The sequence below is a fragment of the Solea senegalensis genome, linkage group LG3 (assembly GCF_019176455.1).
Source record: "Solea senegalensis isolate Sse05_10M linkage group LG3, IFAPA_SoseM_1, whole genome shotgun sequence".
NCBI lineage: Eukaryota > Metazoa > Chordata > Actinopteri > Pleuronectiformes > Soleidae > Solea > Solea senegalensis.
Genome location: NC_058023.1, coordinates 16,822,682 through 16,843,877, shown reverse-complemented (window position 1 = coordinate 16,843,877; position 21,196 = coordinate 16,822,682). Strand labels below are relative to the sequence as shown.

General features: G+C 39.0%; 1 protein-coding gene across 2 annotated transcripts; it reads left to right on the top strand.

Annotated features, from left to right (window-relative positions):
* The first annotated feature begins 3,953 nt into the window (after window positions 1-3,953).
* On the top strand, window positions 3,954-19,799 carry LOC122767186 (trafficking protein particle complex subunit 14-like). Of its 2 annotated transcripts, XM_044022580.1 has the most exons (12): window positions 3,954-4,530; window positions 7,996-8,079; window positions 10,414-10,543; window positions 10,779-10,865; window positions 11,117-11,237; window positions 12,919-13,066; window positions 14,359-14,420; window positions 14,946-15,118; window positions 15,685-15,827; window positions 16,305-16,486; window positions 17,097-17,261; window positions 17,347-19,799. In XM_044022580.1, exons 1-12 carry the CDS (start codon window positions 4,111-4,113, stop codon window positions 17,348-17,350), a joined length of 1,719 nt encoding a protein of 572 aa, XP_043878515.1. In that variant the 5' UTR covers window positions 3,954-4,110; the 3' UTR covers window positions 17,351-19,799. The 2 variants fall into 2 exon arrangements, with proteins under 2 accessions (XP_043878515.1, XP_043878516.1); XM_044022581.1 differs by lacking the exons at window positions 16,305-16,486; window positions 17,097-17,261; window positions 17,347-19,799 and having other exon boundaries at window positions 14,946-15,281; window positions 15,685-15,770.
* Window positions 19,800-21,196: the final 1,397 nt, after the last annotated feature.

Sequence of the window (21,196 nt, the reverse complement as noted above, 5' to 3'; positions counted from 1 at the left end):
CTTAGATTGCTTGGACCCTCACCAGAGCAGGTACAAAAAAAGTACTATCGTTAGTGGAAACACAACTTGCTGTGCCAAGGCAAACTTTCTTTTCAGTTAGTCCCAGTAAACAATGCAAGACACAAAGAGAGCATTCACCTGTTATGGTTCTGAATGTCTCAGAGGAAGTTCAGCCTTTGCCTGTAACCCCTGCAAAATGTGGGTGAGCAGGGGTGTGGCAGGGAAGCAGAATTTATGCTTCCTGCTGTAGAGCAAAACTGTCGGAACATGTTTGCTGTAAAATATCCACAGCCTTTCCTGCGGTGAGTTCTCAAATGGACCCACTTGGACATTATCTGGAAATTTGACTAGGGAGCTGGCAGTGCTGAACTACATGAATACAGTGCAAGTTAGAGCACAGAGCAACAACTAGTCCTGATCCTGCATGCTCACACTCTGCGTCACATGCCTATAAATGTCCTGAAACACATCACAGTCCTTCATAATAGAGACACTGTACACGTGAGTCATTGGCCCAGAAAGGCCTCTTCCATTAAAGGCAGGGGAGAGCATGTTAAATCAGAAATGCTGCATGATTTCTTCCCTTCTCAGTCTGAAATGCTGCAGTGTGATCAGCACTGATAGGGACTGTAATGGTTTCTTCTATACCTTTACTTTGCATAGTCTTTAGTGGATGGGGCAATCTCTTGACATTGCACCTAACCTTTTCCTACTTGCTTAGTAGATAATTATCTGGTTAATGTGATACTTTCTTTAATAAGTTGCTCAATGATTGAAATATAAGGGTTCCATGATTTGGTTACTCAAAATGAATTGATAGGTATATGATATACATAATCTCACGATATGATAATATCATAACAACTCTATGGTATGATATATGTTGCAGTAATGTGATAGTGATGACAGTATCCTTGGTACACCGTTTATTGATATTAATTAATTTAATGTGATACAATTAATGGTATTAATTGCCACAGTACAATAATTTTTGCAATATAACGATTTTATCTACGGTACGATATCTATTGTAACACTGTGATAGTGTTCATAGTACAATACTTATGGCAATATCGTAGAAGTGTCCACGGTACAATTTTTTTTTTATTGCAATATTTTAACAGCTTTGAATATCTGGGTAAATCTACCCAAGTAAAAGTAATTATGGTGGAGCCAAATAATTTCCTGCCCCCTAAAATAAAAGTCTTAGACCACCATTAGATGTCTTTTTTAGTAATGCTATAAAGACCTCTTTATCAGAATGATTATATGTAGTTTTTATTAGGTCAACCTGACTATTTCCCATAAGTTGTGAGCCAACGAAGCAGAGCTGTTCTTTAGTCGGTGTTAGCAAGAATATTTAGCAACGAGTTACAGAATTTAGCGAAGGCTGGATGTGGAGGGATTGCTGTTGTCCCCTCACAACAATGCCTTTTTCACTTTAGGCCATGTCAAATCCCTGTCAAAGGGATGTTAACGTTTTTAATCTATATTGGAAAATGTGTTCACTAATGTTAAACCTTAAAGAGTCTAAGTTTCCCCTGAACAAACAATTGACCAAAAGTTCCTCGACTGGCGATATATCCAAGACATGCTTGAGGATTACAAGTTTAACTCGATTGACATTGTCGACCACAAACAGAACGCACCACATGACTTTGAGTCACATCATTCCATTCAAACATCACACAATTTGACAAACACAAAATCGTAATTTAGCATCAACTCGTGGTGGCCTAAGACTTTTGCACACCTCCGTATATATGACCAGGAATATTTTTGAGCGTGTATTGGTACAACCCTAATGCGTAAAACAGTTGGTTAATGTTCTCAAAATATTTGTTTACTATAAACTTAAATAATATGTTTTTTTTCTATCTCCAACCCTGCACCACCATCAGATATAGATTTTATCTCCAAATGGACAAAATGGGTCCTGACAGATTTAAATGACCACAGAACTTGTCCTCTAGTGCCACCCTCAGGACAAACCTGTTTACTTCAACTGCTGTCAACTTTCTTTGCGTGTCCAAGGAACTTCATGTGCACCAGTGCCGTCATTTTATTGTACACATATAAACAGACCTACATGTTATGTAACAGGGAATAAGTCAGCTACTTCCAGCAGATCCTTGCCTTTGTGAGACATCACTGAGCTCATCAGGAGCTACAGGGAAACACTTTTGTTGGGATCTTGTCCATGCCTTAGGATGTCCCACAATGGACCAGGGCTTAAAAATGTCCTATAATGTCCCCCCGTATTTATTATTCTCTTTTCCATGTGTACATACTGTATTTATCAGGGTTTCTTATCTGTATAGGTTATTGATGATGATGGGAGGAGTGTGTCTTTTTCACTATGGTGGAATTTACCATTGATGTTTGTGAGGAAATATTGGTGTATATGAGCAGTCAAGTAATTACGGTTGGGGCTGTAAGTCAGTGTTACATAATACAATATGTTATGGTTTGACACCATTAAACCACAGACTTCCTTCAGATCTGTGCTTTAAAATGAGCAGATGAGTAAGAGGGAAGTCTTACTGTACATGACACTGAACATTTACTGTATATACGATATCATGTATTGATTTCAACCCACTCCTTCCTGACCAAAGTACTCATGCAGCAACTATTGTCCTACACCTACCAATATTACTACTAGCATTACTGTCATGAGTGACTGTTGTTCATGAGTAAAAAAGTTGGATTAATTCACAATATTGAAGTAGTAGCATTCAGTTATGATTAAGAAATTAAAATGTTGAAAATCAAAATTGTAATTTTTCATAAAAACATAATCTACATCTAACATTTATATTTTAATTATGCCAAGTTACATTTAAAGACACATAAGCTACATTGATCTACACATCTGATGTCACATTTTAGTATCGGCTCAGCTCGCTTGGCACCTCGCCAGAGCAGGTACCAAAAAAACACTAGGTTCCAGGTACTATCCATAATAGTAATAGAGTGGAAAGGCGCCATATATGAAGTCATATTATTGCACTGTGCCCCCTGCACCTAAAACCAGCATGAGACAGGCAGCGACACTCAACACGGCTGTCATAGTGGACAAAATAATTTTAACTATATTTTAACCACTCACCCAATAAAATTTACACCAGCTTATGTCTACCACATAATACAAGTATAGTATGCATTTGTCGCTTTATGTCACAGTTAAACAGCCTTTTCCTGTCTGGAAGCTGAAGGATGTGTTGCATACTGTTCATTCAGAAAGTGATTGTGTACTCTGGTTTGGATCTTACTTGAAACTGCATTCATTTGTTGAACATTGTAGTAAACCATGCTCCTTGTGTGTATCCAGTGAGGTTTGTTTTTTTTCCTCTTGTACTGAATAAATGCAACATTTTTTAACATCAACTGGTCTTCTGGTCTTGATTTTTATGTTGATTTGTCCTGTTGTCAGCAGCTGGATGAGACAGTGGTGGGTGGGGCTTGCAGTTTACAATCAGAATAACTCATAATGGGGAAGTTATTGTGAGAAGCACATTGAGTTACATTGTAGTATTGTTTTTATTCTTGTAAAGATATATATATTTAAAGACTATACTATATTTAAACTTTACATTGGATGGTGGTCTAATACATTTGTTAAGTACAGTGTATATAAATAAATGAATCAATAAATAAAGTCGTAACATAAGAATAAAGTTGTAATTTTATGAGAATAAAGTTGTAATTTTATGAGAATAAAGTTGTAATATTATGGGAATAAAGTAGTTTTACAAGAACAACGTCGTAATATTCTGAGATTCTTTTTTATATCATTATCTAATGTATTATAATGTATAACTTATGCTGCACACAAAAACACAACATACTTGGAGGCTCTTAACTTCGAGGGTCGATTAGTTAAGTCTGGTGAAAGGTCCCTTTCAGAGAACGATTAGAAGTCCTGTTAATGTCGCTTATCAGTACCGGAAGTGAAGCGTTAAGTGGGTGAGAAACTCAAGCGCCGGAAGGTGACTTTATTATGTTATTAGCGACATTTGAATGTGAGAGTATTTAACTTATCTCGTCTGTAGACGCTGCCACTGACACGCGCTCATTTTATGAAAGTATGAAAACATCGCAATTGTAATGACGATGGAATCAACGTGCGAGTATTTCATGTATTTCCCCGCCGCTCCAATATCGAGTCTCTCGGACCCGGCGAAGTACACGAGTCTTCCGCAGCGAAAGCACGTCTACCTCGGGGAGACCGTCCAGTTCCTGCTCGTGCTGCAGTTCCGGGACGCTTCGGACAAGCGCGACAGCTGCGGGGCGGTTCACTGGAAGGAGCAGGTGGGTACTCTATCAGCGCTGGCGAGTGTGTGTGTCGCTGAGAGCCGCCAGCAGAGAGCCGCTGAGTGTCCACCAGACTTCCAGAGCTGCAACAGCAGCTGTGATGGGGGCAGCGAGTCTGTAACCACCAACCGGACATTCACTCAGTGCGACCCGCTTCTCATTCAGAATAGCTCGGCCTTTAAGGGACGGCAGGACGGGACGGAACCAGTGAAGGTAAGATGGATTAAGAAGGGTGTTGTTATAATTGATTTAAGGACCAGTGTGTAAGAATGTGTGGAATCTCATGGTTTGATTGCACATTGCAACAAACTGAGAACTGCCATTAACACGTGAGGTATCTAGACTCAAATCTATTAGGGCTTGTTTCAAACACGATTATTGCCCCAAACAATTAAGTTAATTAAAAGACTTAAAGAACAAAACAGACAATAAAACAATACAATATTATAGAAAATACAAACACAAACAAACAAGTCATACAATAAAAACAATAAAAGCAGGTACAATCAACATCTCATACATAGAGGGTTGAAAGCCAAAGAGTAAAAATGGGTTTTAAGATGCATTCTAAAAATGGACAGTGAAAGGGACCTGTGACAAGCAGAGGAAGATTGTTCCACACTCATGGTGCAACAACAGAAAAAGTTCTCTTCCCTCTGAGCTTCCATTTAGATTTTGGTATCCGTAGGAGCAGCTGATCAGCTGACCTCAGACACCGGGCAGGAGTGTAAGGATGAAACAGCTCAGAGGGGTAAGGCAGGGCAAGACCATTTAAGGATTTAAAACAAATAAAATAAATTTAAATGAACTCTGAGGCTAAAATGGGTGTTATGTGTTCCCTCTTAAAATAAGTTAAAATAATCAAAACAAATTGATTATTACGTATTATTATTATTATTATTTTAAAAATAACGCCTTTAATGCTGTAAAGCGGCCCAAATTTTCCCATTAACCACAATAGTAAAACGACACCTGTATGGACATATGCACTTATAGATCCCTTTATTCTATGTTTTTTTATTCATGCAGTTTCATATTTAAAACCTTCCACAAAAAGCCCAGAACAAACTTATTTCCACTTCAAGGCTGTGTACCAGCACACCAAAACGCGGCCACGTGGAGAGCTTGGATGTCAACACCCCGTGGTTCAGTGGAGGAGGAGACTGACATGCTGAAGTTTATTACTTTGTTCGGTCCTGGACATCGTACACTGCCAGCGGCTGCAGTGACGGGCTGACGGAAAATGGTGTGGAGCTGTGAGCGTACCATGTACTGAGACCTGTGGTCACTTCACAAGAGATTCCCAGGGAGGCTGGTCGTCTTATTTTCAATATCGGTTAATGAAGTTAGTTATAAATGTGATTAACACGTTAATTAGAGTTAAACATGTGAGCGAAACATGTACTTTTAACATGTTACTGTTCCTAATAAATTTATCAGGAGTCTACAGGTTTTCTGGCCTGATTTTATTTTAATATTTTATGACAATAATAGTAACAGTGAGCTTTATTTGTGAAGAACATTTCCAAAAAATGTTAGAAATTATTGTACCAAAATACAAAAGCATAGGATAAAGCATAGCAGTGAGACAACAGCAAAAATAATATCTATTCACGGTTATTATGCACAAGACTTTACAAATACGTAAATACTAAATATAACAATGTAAAAGTGCCATGAATAAGATATATGTTAAATGCTCTGATGTCACAGTAAACACGTACAGACAGATCTTCAGTCACGACAGCTGTTACTGAGTTACTTCCATCATGTCTTTGGCTGTTCATGAACAGGCCGAGCAAGTAGAGAACGCGGGCGGCTAGTTCACATAGCTGAGAGGCATTATGGGAGTAGCACAACTGCGCATGCTCTTTGGGCCGCATGTGCTTGGTGAGCAGCTTCATAGAGATGAACAGCACAAAGGAGGTGGTGCACTATCCCATGTCTTGTAATCGTTATGTATTATAGTTTTTTCCTTGTTTATTAAAAAGAACGATGTTTTGAGAACAAACTCAATGAAGCGACCCGCTGCCGTGTTCAATGTTTTGACTGTTTGTCATCAACGACACTCTGTGACACATCTTTGAAACATCAACAATCAACAAAATTAAGTTAATTTGTAGTTATTTAGGTTTTTTTTTTAGCTCACTTTTTGTCTATTCCTCAATGTTATTCTCCTACAGCATCAATTATACACATGGACAATTATGCAAATCAGGTGATGACATCAGGATAGCCAATAGCTACTTACTGAGGAGTAATCGTTTGATTTCAACTTTGACCCAAATTATCGTGATTGTGATTTTTTTTTACGAGTGCCATTATTGTAAGGGAACTATGGTGGCCCTTAAGAAACCACTAAGGATGTTGTTGTCATCAAGCATGTGAAGTTGTCTATCAGCTGGTGATGCTCCCATATAGGCAGATGACCCATAGGCAAAACTCCAAACTGATGAAAACAACCAACCTCTTGTATGTCACACACTGTACCTTTAAACTCCAAAGTCGTAACTATCAGTGACTACTATTACTGACCTACTTATAGTGGTATTATTTAACCTTTGTGACTTTGTTGATAAGAAACCAGAGCAAAGTCAACCCAAGTATTTCCTGTAAGCTGTCAGCCAAAGATGCAGGGATGTTTTACAGATGATGTCTGCCGCAGTTACCAAGAGTATTTAGCAATGAATTATATCATTTAGTGGATGCTGTGCAAAAAGGTATTCAGCAGTGTCGTACCCTCACCCAAACCCTTTTTTTTACTTTGCTTAAATATTTAATTAACATACTGGAACCACACTACAAAATACCGAGCAGGTCACATGTTACTACAAAGGTGTTGTGTTCCATGACATTGTCATGACACTTCCAATACACTTTCTGCTGTTTTTTTTTTTGCTGTTTTTTCGCAGTACTAAACGACCAATGAAAGCTTGCCGATTAGTGATTGTTCTGTTCAACCAAGGTTTGGTGGACCTTAAGGGGGCAGCCCTACTAGATACCCACATAATAATAAACTATTCATGTAGCACTTTTCTTAACAAATGTTACAAAGTGCTTAACAATCGACTCAAGCCTAATCAAATATTTCAATGCATCTTGGCTGGTAAGGCAAGGAAGAAAGAAGCCCAACAGATGACACAATGAACAAGCACTAGGTAACAGTGGAGAGAGAAAAACTCCCTTTTAAGAAATCTCTGACAGTATCGGACTCAAAGATGTCAGCTATCTGCTTTGGCTAGTTGGGGTGAAAGGTAAATAAGGGACAGGTGGAGAGGTGAAGAAAATAGACAGAGGGAGTAACAAGGGGAGATGAGAGATGGAGACAACAAATCAATAATCAAACAATACAACAACTATGTTAAAATAAAGCCCCCCCCAAAAAGAGGTGGAACATGAACCAACAGGAAATCAGTTGTAAGGATTTCTTTGTCAAATGGAGCAAAGAAACCAGAAAATATTTACTTTTAAGAAGCTGAAAAATCAGGAAGCTTGTTTTAATTATTTAAAAAAACCAAAAACAATCGATTCATCAATTATCAAAATAGCTGACTATTCATGTGGTCATCGATTAATAATCAAATAATCATTGCAGCCCTATATTGGATATTGTTGAGACTGATGTAATTAATTTCTTATCTCCTTGGCTGAGTTTGTCCTTTTCTTGTTGTCCTGCAGTCTGCCTCAGTGTCTGATGACCAGGTTATCTTTTGTCTCACCGTCTCGTTGGACAAGCTGCCAGTCAACACACTCAAAGCCAAGGTCAGGCATACAGTATATGTGCATGCTAACGAAAAATGTTGGACCATATCACTGTGTTCCTCAACTCTTGTCGTGTTTTACTATGGTCGCTTGTGTTTGCAGTTGTTTGGGCAATGTTGCACATAAATGTGTGGGATGTTTTTTTTAACTGCTGAATTGATGGGATTGTTCTAGTAATCTGTTGAAGACACAGCTCTTGGTCCTGAGCTCCTGTCATCAGATGAGCAAAGACAAAGGCATTTGTTTTGTATATGACAAATGATCCGAGGAACTCTCTGAAACTAATGATTATTTTCATAATCGATTAATCTGTTGATTATTTTCTCGACTAACTGAGTACTTGTTTGGTCTGTAAATGTCTGAAAATATATATATATATGTATAATATTGATTGACCAAACCTGGAAACGATAATGTTCTTAAATGTCCTGTTTTGTCCACAAACCAGAAACCCGAAAATTGTCAAGTTAAACCGTTTAATTGATTATCAAAAATATTTAGACGATGGACGATTCATTTAGTAATTGATAGTCAAATAATCATTGCAAATATTAACATGTCGGTCATTTCTCTCCATTTTTGAAATTGTCTTTGCAACATAGGCATTTGTTGCTAACATTCATCCACTGATGTATCCCTACTCCATGACCAAAACATGTCAACCTTGACTCATACTTTATTTCCAAACCATTCAACCTTGATCCGGGATGGACCATGGGTCCAATTGCTTTACAGCACACAGCAATTTATCAAAAATATAAGGAATTATATACAATTACTGGCTATGAGAGTTTTATTTTGTCTACATTAGGCAGTGTAGCCTGAAGCCAGTGTAGGTGTCCCTTGGATTAGGATATAATGTTGCAACTATAACTCTTTTGTTCCAACACAAACTATAACAGTAGATGTTGGCAACTGTGGAACTAGCTATTGGTGTTCCAATATTTGTATCGGGTATCGCTCCCGATATTGAAGAAAATTCTAGATCGGGTATCGTAACAATGGGCTGATCCATAGCGGCCAATCTATTCAGTCTAATTCTATGCAAGCAACACGCTGTTTGTTTTCAAAATGAAGCGAGCTTAAGGATCAATTATCTGGAACCTTTTCACACTACCTCAACCAAGAAACTCAACGGCTACTTGCAACACCTGCGCAGTATATGTCCCGAGGTGCGGTCATTGTTATGGATGGGCAACCGCTGTCGGTTGTCGGGGACAAGGGATTCCGGCTGCTAATTAGCCACCTGGGGCCATGGTACGACATGATAAGCCAAAAATAATTATTTGTCCGAGACAGCTCTACCTATACTGCATGGTAAAGTGTACCATCACATATTAGAGAAGATAAAAGCTGTCAAAGCTCCAAGTTTCATGACGGATATCTGGAGCTCTGATGTTTCCCCCGTGTCACTTTTAAGTTCAACAGCACAGCACACTGGCTGGATGAGAGTTACGTGCCACACAGTGCAATGTTAAACGCAACAAACTTCCTGTGGGTCACACACACCAGTGATGCGACTGCAGCTACCCTAATGGAAATATTTGACAAGTTCCTTTGAGCAAAGTCCATGTGATTCTGAGGCTCAACACCAGCAACATGTGAAAGGCGATGGAGAACTTGAGAGTGTGTAGTCTAGGCTGCGTTGCACATACAATGCATCTCGTTGTGAATGAGGGACTTCTATCTAGATGCTGATGATTGGTTTAGTCAGCTGTTTTTTGTGTTGAATGTTAAATCATTTTTGTACTAAACTAAACTATTAACAAAGAACTGACTATTTATTTTAAATGTCTATCAAGCTTGTGAAACTATTGGTTTATTTATTTATTTGATTGCTGTACTGGTGCAAATGTATTAAGCCAGGGCTTTACCCTTCCAAACCATATTTGACTGTATCAAACTGAACCTTACTGTGGTCGAAACGGAGCATATATGGCCCCTCTAGATTTATTACAGTAGTTCTGAAACTTTTTATACCAAGTACCACGTGAGAAAAGTAGCACCATTTTTGCCAACGTTACAATACAGTGGTGTGAATGGGCCAAGCAAAGTCGGTCACTGTTATTATTTAATTTATCACTATTCTTTTGTCATTTGTTTCATTTTCGACTCACTCTGGTCAAAATTCCTCAACTCCACTCCGATCACATACTGTGCTATAAACAGTAGAACAGTATTTCTGATCTGGAGGTACACGTACCACATTTCGAGAACCATGGCCCTTTTCTAGTCTATAATAGTTCTTTAGAAAATGCTGATGCAGAGCCTGACTGTAATAGAGCACATTGTAACTGTTGGATCCTGTTATGGTTGTCCTGTTTCTGGTGTCAGGTCATAGTTACTGTGTGGACACAGGAGGAAGAGAAGGTGGAGGTGAGCGAACATGGCTACCTGACTCTTCTGCAGCTCAGGAGACCAACACACACCTTCAGACAGGACCTCAGGACCTTCAAAGCTCAGGGTATGAAAAACACATAACACACACATAAGTGCACCGGGCCTAATGAATGGTTTGTTTTCGTAACATGAAAAGGTTAACTGGTTTTAACACAATAGAATTCATAAACAAAATGAGAAAATAAAAATGTAAAAAAAAACAAACATGTTTAATGGAAACACAACTGAACACAGTGCTAGTGACGTGGTTTTAAAAGTTGTGCATTTTAACCATTCTTTTGTCTTCTTCCCATTCGCAGTCAACACCACCCTGGATGTTCTTCCACCTCCCAGTGTCCACTGTCAGCAGCTGACTGTCTCTGGAAAACACTTGACTGTTCTCAAAGGTAGACCTGTAGGATACACACAGATTAGGGCTGGGTGGAAAAGTCTTTCTACGAAAAACCTTTTTTTAATATAATTTGATATCGATACATATCAAGATACTGCTGTGAATGGCAAAATAATAGAAGATCATTTAACAGCTGTTTGATTGAGGCTTTTTTATATCAACCCATCCAGACTGTCATCAGAACTGGAATAACTGAATAAAGAGCTGACGAGAACTGAGTGAAGTTTGTCCCTCTTCTCTCCTCAGTGGTGAACTGCAGCTCTCACGAGGTGGTGTGTGTCAGAGATGTGAGAATCCTTCCTAACTATAACTCGTCCTACCTCCCCATGATGCCAGATGGTTCAGTGCTTATCGTGGACAATGTCTGGTAAGTACTGTACATGTGTACATTGATAATAATATAGTCTCAGATAAAACAAATCCTAAATCTGTCTATGAGCACATTGGACAAAGACTACAGATGTAATTTAGCTATTGTGCTAATTCTGGCATATTAGTGATGCTTTTGTGGATCTGTTGATTAATGTGCACTGTCCTAATTCAATACACTTGATAATAATAATTATTGCAGAATAAATAGAGTGGGAAAATGTTGGTATTCTTAGAGGCCATACACACAATAAGTCTAAGAGAATCTACTGAAACACATTATTTTTGTTTGTGTGTATGACGGTGATGTCATAATCCCACCTCTCTCTTGCGCCTACATTCGCTGTTGCTTATTACTTTACCCCACGGAGTGGGAGACAAGTATTGTTTTTAGTGGTTCTGTGTCTGTCTGTCTGTCTGTGTTTCCGCACTTGCCAATATGACCAACAGAGGTTGATTCGTCTTTTTGCTTTATAACTTTTATTTTCTTTCCTTAGTCGCCCTGGCTTTCTGTCTTCTGTCATTGTATACATTGTAATGTATAATTGAAAAAAAAAAAAAAAAAAAAAAACCTTGTTTGCTCATAGTGCGTCTTCTTCTCCCATTTTGGTGTAGCAGCGTTACAGTTCCACATACAGACCCAGCCTTAGGAAATCTTCATTCTCATTTAAAATAATTACAAAAAGTAAAAGAAAAAGGTTTGACGACTGATCATTGTTGATGGGGAAAAAATACAATACAATAGTGCAGTAAATAGAATGAAATAAATAATCAAAAGAAATTGAGACTTATTGACAGTAGCGTAGGATGAAATAAACACTCCTTGAACATGACATCACTGACAACAACAGGATGAAGTTAAGACAGTTGAAACTTAATTTCTGTTCATATATGCCAGAAACACACGTCTGTCAACCTGATCGGGATCGAGTGCGGCTCTCTCTTTATTTACAATATTACCTTCGGAAGAGAACACTCTGCCGAGGTCTCTCCACCAAAGCAGAGGGAGCAGACTGCCTCATGTAGGCTTGCATCTCCTGTACTGTTGCTGCTACGGCTGCCTTTGCCAAAGTCATTTGGTTTGTTCAGGTCCCCAAACAAGATCTCTATGGCACTGTCATATGATATGGTAGGAAACCTTACAAATGCCTTCTTCTGGATCCTAAGGGGTACATTAAATAGTCTATGAGACTGCAGCATGTGTTTGGAGCATTCAGAATATCAAGTTTTGAATAAACATTATAGTCCTAGTGCTTGCTTGCCTGTGTTGTTTCGACTTGTGACTGAGGCTCCATTGTATGCTTGCCCTACCAGGTGTGTTTTGTAGTCAGGACCATACTGGACTTCTGTAATAATTGTGCAATTATCTATGAAGTTGCTGCATCATCCATGTGCTGTGCTGCTGCAAAGTGAGGACCATCCACTAAAATGCTGAATTCCATCCTTTGTGCATCTTCACTAATTATTGCTAATTGTTGCGGTGCACACCATTTCAGCCAGGCAGTCAATCTTTTTGTTTTTTGTTGCATTTCTTTGACTTTTCTGGGGATCCTGCTCGGCTATTTATGTTCTTTCTCATTTTCCTCACTAATTTATCATATTTTGCAACAATTGGATTAATAGGAAGTGATCATGTTTGATTTTTTAGTTTATTTATGAACCTGTTTTTGTTTCTGAAGCCATCAGTCCGCTGAGGTCACCATGGCTTCATTCTACCGGATAGACAACAAATCATCGCGTTTACCCAGCATGCTCAGTGCCCTGGAGGAGCAGAACTTCCTGTTCCAACTGCAGCTACAAGACAAAGAAGAGGAGGACTCCAGCGAGGTGAGAAGTACACAGTGAGGGTTGTGTCAGCTTCATTACATTACATTTTGTTGTCTTTTATTTTAGTTTTATTCAATCCATCAATTCCTTTAAGGTTTAAGTACATTTTACACTTTACACTTTTTTGTTGGGATCTTTGCAGTCAAGGTTTTAAAAAATGTTTTGTCTTTGAATCAAAATGAAATTTGGAACAGGATTGGAATGAATTATTTATATGGTATGTACATCTGAAAAATACACATACTGTAGGTATATTTTAATGTTGTCATTCCAAATGCCTCGGTTGGGCATATTTTACTTTTAATATACAATATTAGAGATATTAAAATATGCATTGAAATTTTCCCTGATGGTGATTCACTTGTTAATAGAAGACATTTACTTTTTGATCTGCTCATATGTGGTTTAAGCTTCACATTAGAAAAGGTAAAATCACAATGTCACATCAATAGTTGGCTTGAATTGAAGGATTGAAGTTTGACTGGGAAGCGGTTGGCAATATTCACACTTGTGCAATATTAATCAGACCAGACTGTATATTCTAGAAACATTTATTGAAAAGACGTCAGAGATTGAAACAGCAATGTCTACTAAATGTAACTATGTACAGTGTGTGTGTGTGTGTGTGTGTGAGAGAGAGAGAGAGAGAGAGATCTGTGTGTACAGACCAAAATGACAGAGTCGGGTAGAGCCGCATCACAAACCCTGCTTCTGTATTTCGGTTGTGACTGTGTCAGACGGAGTCTGTGCTCAAACAACAAATCTTTTTAATTAACAAATCGAAAATAACTGCTAAATCCCTAGTCACTAGTGTGTGTGTCGCATATAAAACGGTCACGGCAGTTTCATGCAGCCATGCAGCTGTGATGACCACGCCCACGATGAGGAGGTCCTTTATAATGGAAAACCAACCAAACCATGTAGAGTCGAGATAAGGTGATACTATGTAGTGGAAAAAACGGCATGAGTTTTATGTCCCGCTTTGTCTTTGAACAAAGAGGGCCATGTCGTCCACATCCAAGATGCATGTTGACTCCATCTTGACTGAGCTGATCCCCAACAGAGATCAATAGAAATAATAGGGCTTACACTGAAAATTGAAAATTCAGTGATACTAGAATATAGATGCTTCATATAATATGACCTATGTTCCTAATTGAAAACCGACCAAGGTAGAAAATTGATAAGAAATTGTTTGTTGTTAAGAAATGTATGCAGCAATGTGAATATGAAAAAAATGAGGAAAATATTATTTGAATCACACTGAAGTCATGTCTTGCAATTAATGACAGGGTTTGGAAGTCCCATTGGTGGCTGTGTTGCAGTGGTACGCACCAGCACATCCTCTCACAAGGTAACTGGTTATTTTCAGTTCAACTTTTTAAATGTTCAGTAGCTACACATTTGAGCTCTGTAACACTGTACAAAGAGATATTTGTGTTCATGTACAGATAGCGGATACTACATTTTAGCCAAACGATTGCTAATTGGGGGAAGGTGGTTGTGGATGCCTCATTAATTAACTATAACCCCTTGTCTTGTTGCTTGTTGCATTGTGAACAGTAAACGGCAAACAGAATTGTGATATCTTGTCATATCTGCTGTCTTCTCACTGCATCATCATTTCCACCGGTCTCTGTTTTTTGGGTGGGCTCTAAAATGTCAGGGCAGTGGGCAGCAGGCATGAAAATAGAACAGTGTGGATTCATCCTTAGTCATGAAGCGATGTAGCGAGGGGAATGCTAACCAAAGCAATGCGAAGGAAGTTGACAACACTTACAGCAACGCTGAGTCGCAAAATTACGTTTACTTGTGATAAATCAAAATCTCTACCTTGTGAAGGATTAAAAACTAGTTCTCTGTAACGTTCTCTCTCCAGGTATATTTCTAGCTGCTATTCGTTGCCCACTATCCGCTTGGATCGTCCTCAGCTGGTGATGACAGCCTCCTGTGCCAGTGCCATCAGACCCCTGCAACACTTGTGGGTTAAATACACTCTGCTGAACAACTTACAGGACTTTATTGGTGTCCGTCTGATCTGGAATTCTGAAGGTGAGGAGGAAAGTCCAAATGAGATGTATCACTCATCACTGACTACTTTTAATATTTTCAATAGTGATTCATTGAAGTCTGCTTTTCCATTCATTTTATTTATTGTGTGTTTGTATGGCGCCCTCTGCATACCCGTTAAGATGAAGAGAAATAGATCTCACAGGTATACACACCGTTCTCTGTTGGTAAACCCAGACACAGTATTAACACTGCCTTCCTTCCTGTTGATTAACTAACCAGAAGAGCAACATCACTATTTGGTGTGTGTGTGTGTGTGTGTGGGTGTGTATGTGTGCACACACACTGTATTTGTGCTTCAAATTAAGCATTAACAAACATTTACCTACGCCTCATTCTTGTTGTTCTTGAAGTATAATTTAGTTTGAATGTAAAAAAGACAACCCCTTAAAATTGTGACGCTGAAGGTGAAACATTGAACCAAATTTTTGGAACTTTTTATTGTTAAAGAGAAAAGAAAATCTAACCTCTGACACTTAATTGCATTCTTTGTCCTTGTTACTTCCTTTTCTCCTATTGTTTCCTTCCTCCATTGGTCCTCTCCTCAGCTCAGTGTCGCAGGTATCAGCATGACTCCAGGTTGGCAGCAGTGGTGTGTCAGACTCCCCTTAACAACTTGGGACAGTGTAGGAAAGGCTCCACTCTGTCCTTTACAGTGGCCTTCCAGATCCTCACTACTGGAGTCTTTGAGGTATCATGCACATCAGCATTACTAACGTACTTGCTCACATACTTACCTATTTACTCTTACACTCTTAGACTTTCTCTCCCTCTCTTGAACTTGTGGTTGAAGTGTAGCTGAGTGGAGGTTTTTGATTGATTAACCCAAACCCATCAGACAGGGATGTCCCCTTTGAGTACAGCTACTGTATATTCTTTAGCAATTGAACCTTTTTTAAGTTAACCTAAAACTAAGCTTTCCGGCATAATTCTACCAGGTCTCTCACATCATCCACCACTGGTCATCTCAGCCAACACTGATGATGTCAGAAGGATTTTAACTGCATACAAAAATGCATTTCACTGTACCAAATGTGAATCTGTTGTGTAAATCTATATATTTATATACATTTAAATTTCACAGCAATGGTTTTTATAGTACTGCTACATATATTATGCCTCACAGTGTCCTTGTTCTCTGTCCCCCTGCTCCACTGTAATTCCACAGCTATGCCAGCACATGAAACTGAAGCTGCAGTTCACAGCCTCCATGTCTTCACCTCCCCCTTCATCACCTCTGAGGAAGTCTCCGTCATCCAGTCCTGTCGCCAGAGAGCTGCTGGAGAAACAGAGCCTGTGTCGCTCGCAGAGCTTCTCCCACCAGCAGCCATCCAGATCACACCACGTCAGGTACGAGGGAGTCATGTGCATTATCTTCATGTTAAGTGGGTGGTACAGTGGGTAACACTGTTGCCTGTCTGCCTGGTAGTCTGCCAGGGCCTTTCTCTAGGCAAGCTTCCACCACATAGTTCCAGGAATAATAGTAGCACTATAGTCAGTTTTGTATAAAGTACCTAAAGCTATGGAGTTAATTTTTATGGCTTAAGGAAACATCAGCATGTAGGTTAGCAGAGTGGTAATCTAAATCCACAACATGTATTGTGGATCACTGTATTGGATATTGGAAAGAGAAAAATGTTACATTTCGTACAGTCCAAAATCCTCTTTATTGTGCTGTAATCTATGCACCGACTGTAAAAGTGTGAATAAAAATCAGCCATAGCATTTTAGCCAAGCCAATGTTTTGGGCTATTTATTTCTTCTTGTTTGAAAATTGGAAATACCATGGGATGGCTGGCAAAAATATTTTAGTAAACCGCTTCATAGTTTAAAAGGTCTAAAATGACTGTGATATCAATATTGGTCTCGAACATGTTTATCCGCACCCAAATGGGTTAGTGATTCACATGAGTCCTTGTTCAAGGATCATGTCAATCATGTCCACCTCTGCTTGTTCCAGGTCAGGCAGTGTAATGGAGCAGCGTATTATCACGCCTCCTATGGGATCTCCACTGGGCCGAACCCTCTACCCTCCCCCTGACCACGCCCTCTTTTCACTGGACAAAATAGCCAAGAGGGAGTGCAAGGTGTTGGTGCTGGAACCAGTCCAAGAGGCACACTGCAGGTAAGAAAACGTCTTTAACAGTACGAGTGTGAGCCCTCCATGGTGTGTCCGAAATTTGATCCTTCCCCTCTGTTTGTCCTGTCAGATGACGTGGAGAGGAGGAGGGTCTCAGTCGAGGGTCTGTCGAGCCGCCAGAGTCTCAAAGGAACGAGGAGCAAGAGAATCACATGGTGAGGAGAGAGGCGGGTGGTGGAGGGATGCTGCAGCACACATGATGAAGGAGAAGAACGTCTTCATTTCACTGGTTTATCATTTCACTGGATTTTTTTTTGTACTTTTAAGAAAAAAGTCTTTAAGCTCACATTTCATTTTATTCTATGGGTTATTTTTATTTTTCTATAAAGTCTGGGTGATTTTGTTGATATACATTCCAGAGTTTTAGGGTTTTATTTGCATCATTGTTTATTATTATTATAATTATTATCATTATTATAATTATTATTATTATTATCATCATAATTATTATTGTTGATATACACCTTAAGTCTGCTCTGCAGCCGCTCTGTGAGAACACAAATGTCTGTAGAAGTCACTGGCAGCTCCCGAGTCACATCTTTGGTCAAACTCAGCTCATGTGAGAACACAGAAAAAAACAGAAAAAAGCTCCAGATTATTCACACTCAGTATGTTTCCATGCACAGTTAAGTAGAGCAATGGTTGTAGCTCAACTATGCTGTTTAATTGCATTACTGCCCTTGTCCCAGTGTACGCACTAGTGGGGAATTGATTGACGTAGCACCAGGTACTGTATACTGGAAATAGAGGAACAGGGAACTGTTGAACAAATCGAAAACTTGAAAGTCACATTTCCCACACCCTGGTTCACTGTCTTCAACTTGAGAAGTCTGAAAAAAACACACATGATTTTGACACATTTCACCCAATACTAGTTATTAACAATGCAAGTAACATGTCTGTAGTTTATGAATGAAATAGTACTGTGTGTACAACCAATTTAATGTGAAATATGACAATATTTCAACAGTACTATCAACAGTAAAACATCAGCAGTCTTTATGAAATTTCATGTTAGGGGTTGATGAGTTTGTTTCAAGTTTCAAGTTGGAAATCCTGAGTTTTGACTACAAATGGAATGCACCTTTAAGTCCAACTCATTTAGGGTGCTTTCCTACTTGGATTTTGTTGTGATTCAGAGAGTAATTGTTTTACATTATTGCACTTAACCTTAGTTTGATTGGTTTTCACACTGCATTCTAGACTCACTGCTACACGCTTATAAACAATTCTTGTGATTGGTCAGAATTTTGTGGGAAATTTGTAATTCAGGAAATTCCTCAGATTCCCGTAATCAAAAATAGATTACTCCCAGTGAGAGTAGGCAATGGCATTTATTGCTGTTCTCTGGATGGTGTTATACCAGTGTTCAGTACATTTCCAATTTGAGTGAGCAACTAGGCTACACCGAGAAAACAATGCCATATATCTGATGATGATGCCCTGCTGCTGCGTCAGACACCTCCCAAGGAGTAGATGTGTCCTGGAGGCATATAATGACTTATTCACTGGACAGTTTGTATTCTGAAGATGCATCAGGTAAGCTGCTTGTTTATATGTTTTGGGTAAATTGTGTACCCACTGTACTCATTGTGTGAGCTGAGACCACCCTCTCTAGGTCTCAGCCCGGGTTGATTTTTGCTGGAAAGGTGTGCGATTACTGTGTTTACACAAGCCTAATAGAACCCATCTAGGGAGGAGAAACCCCAGTTTCGGAATAACAACCTAGGCGAAAAGCAGTAGTCATTTTTAACACAGAATCTTATTATGTGGGTGTATTTTTGTGACTGTTTCATATAATGTCAGTTTGTCTGACATTTTTGTTTAGTTTAAGAAAAGGCCGGTCATAGTCTGAATACCATTTTTTATATCATGATATTATATCATAATATATATATATACATGTAAATGTACTAACTGAATATTCTGCCTCGTGTATGTTCAACCCAGGCTCCCCCAGACAATCTCCAAATTCATTCTTAACACGTGTGTAACAATCTCTGGACCCAAATTCCCGGACCCTTTCCCGAGTTTATGTCTGAAAAATGGCTTGAGGGAAATACTTTTTGTGTATTTTTGTATCTAGAAACTCACACTTTGCTGCAGTCACATTTCCACATTTTGTGCATTACACAGTAGAACAATTTGGGTGCAATTTTTTTCTGATAAAAGAATGGCTTTATATTGTCAGGCACAAATTGGAAAATGGTCTATATCAACACATTACATTCATTGTGAAACCCAACTGAATTACAATTTACACATTGACAGTTTTGTATATTTTTATATCTGTTTACTTTATGTTGAAAGAGTCAAATTCAACATATACAACAGATGTGTGACAGGCTTTTTTTTTTTACCTGCTACACCACAATGATCTGGACACTGATCAAATAAAGACACACACACCCGACTAAGGCCACAATACAATATTATCACGATATTGTAAATCTCAGTGATCACATGGCAACATCTAGTGGACTGAAACATCAATTTATTAATTTTTTTTAATGTTGAACTTCAAAAAAATGAATGTTGATTTATAAAATCAGTAAAAAAATGATATGTTAAAAAACAGCAACAATACTTGGTCTCTCAAAAGTGATATATCGCCATGTAAAATGCACAGCCCAACCCTACTGTACAGTATGACTGAGCCTGAAACAGTGTTGGTACCCTCCTCTCATAATGTTCCCTTGTGTTAATGGGAACCACTCCCTGCAGCTAGAATGATTGATACTAGAAGAATAAAATGTTATACAGTTATACAAACAGCAAGCAGTGCTGAAATGAGTAGCTGTCTATATGCTTTTGGCTATCTAGTGCACCTTGCTAACAAGAAAGCTAGTATCCCAAGCCAGCTTGGCTTTGCTCAGATATATTTTTCTGCTGAGCTAAGCTGAAGCAAAGTTATTGGTGAACATCAAAACTGATGATATGACTAAATATGACTGTGGCTTCCGAGAGACGTCCCCACAGGATGAGACTGCACCCTTGAATAAGCTGCGAAAGATACTGCAATAGTGAACCGCAAGTTATTTGCCCTTTGACCTCATTAAGGTCTGGTATTAATGGGAAAGTTTGGCTAATGACACACGCTGAGTTTGCTGGGGCCGCTCTGCCATTACATTGAAAACATGGCTGCCAGTGTTGTCATAAGAAAACAAACATTGAAGCCACTTTACAAGTCTATGCTGCTTGAATCTATGATCTTCATTGTTTTTGCCAGCTGTGAGGCGGCGGTTTACAACAGCTTCACTGCAAACCTCTCACTCCCCACACCCAAGTCCATCAATAAAACGTCACATCACATTACATCTACCACTGCCTCAGTCAGGACGGTCAGATATGCTATTTTGTGACAGCAGCTCCTGTGTCCCTGACATAAAAACACAGATTTTCTTTGTAGACTTTGAGTGGTTTACAATCTTCAGCTACCATTGCATGTCACAGCTCGTCCTGACTTTTTAATTGCCTTATTCTCTCGCTGTCACTCCTGCGGATACACACACACAAACACACTGCTGGTTAGAAAACATCATTTTGTCTTTCCAAATTCAATGTTCTGTGTGTTTACGCTATAGCATACCGATCATATTCTTTGCAGTATATGAAAAACATGTTATGTGTGTCATCAAAGATCGATATGCTGTATATGAAATAATGGAACGCAGCAAAGCCCTGTTTGAAGGTCACTGCTGCATCACCCAAACCCACGCAAAGGGCTTAGCTAAAGAAGTAACAGTGGTAGTAATAGTCGAAAATGGACTGGTTGGACCGTGATCTGAAACGGTAGAACATGCCCACAAATTTGCACCAAAAACAGGAACAGTATAATTGTTGGAAAGTTTGACATTAAACCATCAATTGGGACATTTTTGGTCACACCAACCCTAACCCCACTGACTACTATACACTTA

Coding starts and splice junctions, on each gene's coding strand:
- LOC122767186 (XM_044022580.1), top strand. CDS start 4,111: ATGACGATGGAATCAACGTGCGAGTATTTCATGTATTTCCCCGCCGCT. Junction 8,080..10,413: donor TCAACACACTCAAAGCCAAG/GTCAGGCATACA, acceptor TTCTGGTGTCAG/GTCATAGTTACTGTGTGGAC. Junction 10,544..10,778: donor CAGGACCTTCAAAGCTCAGG/GTATGAAAAACA, acceptor TCCCATTCGCAG/TCAACACCACCCTGGATGTT.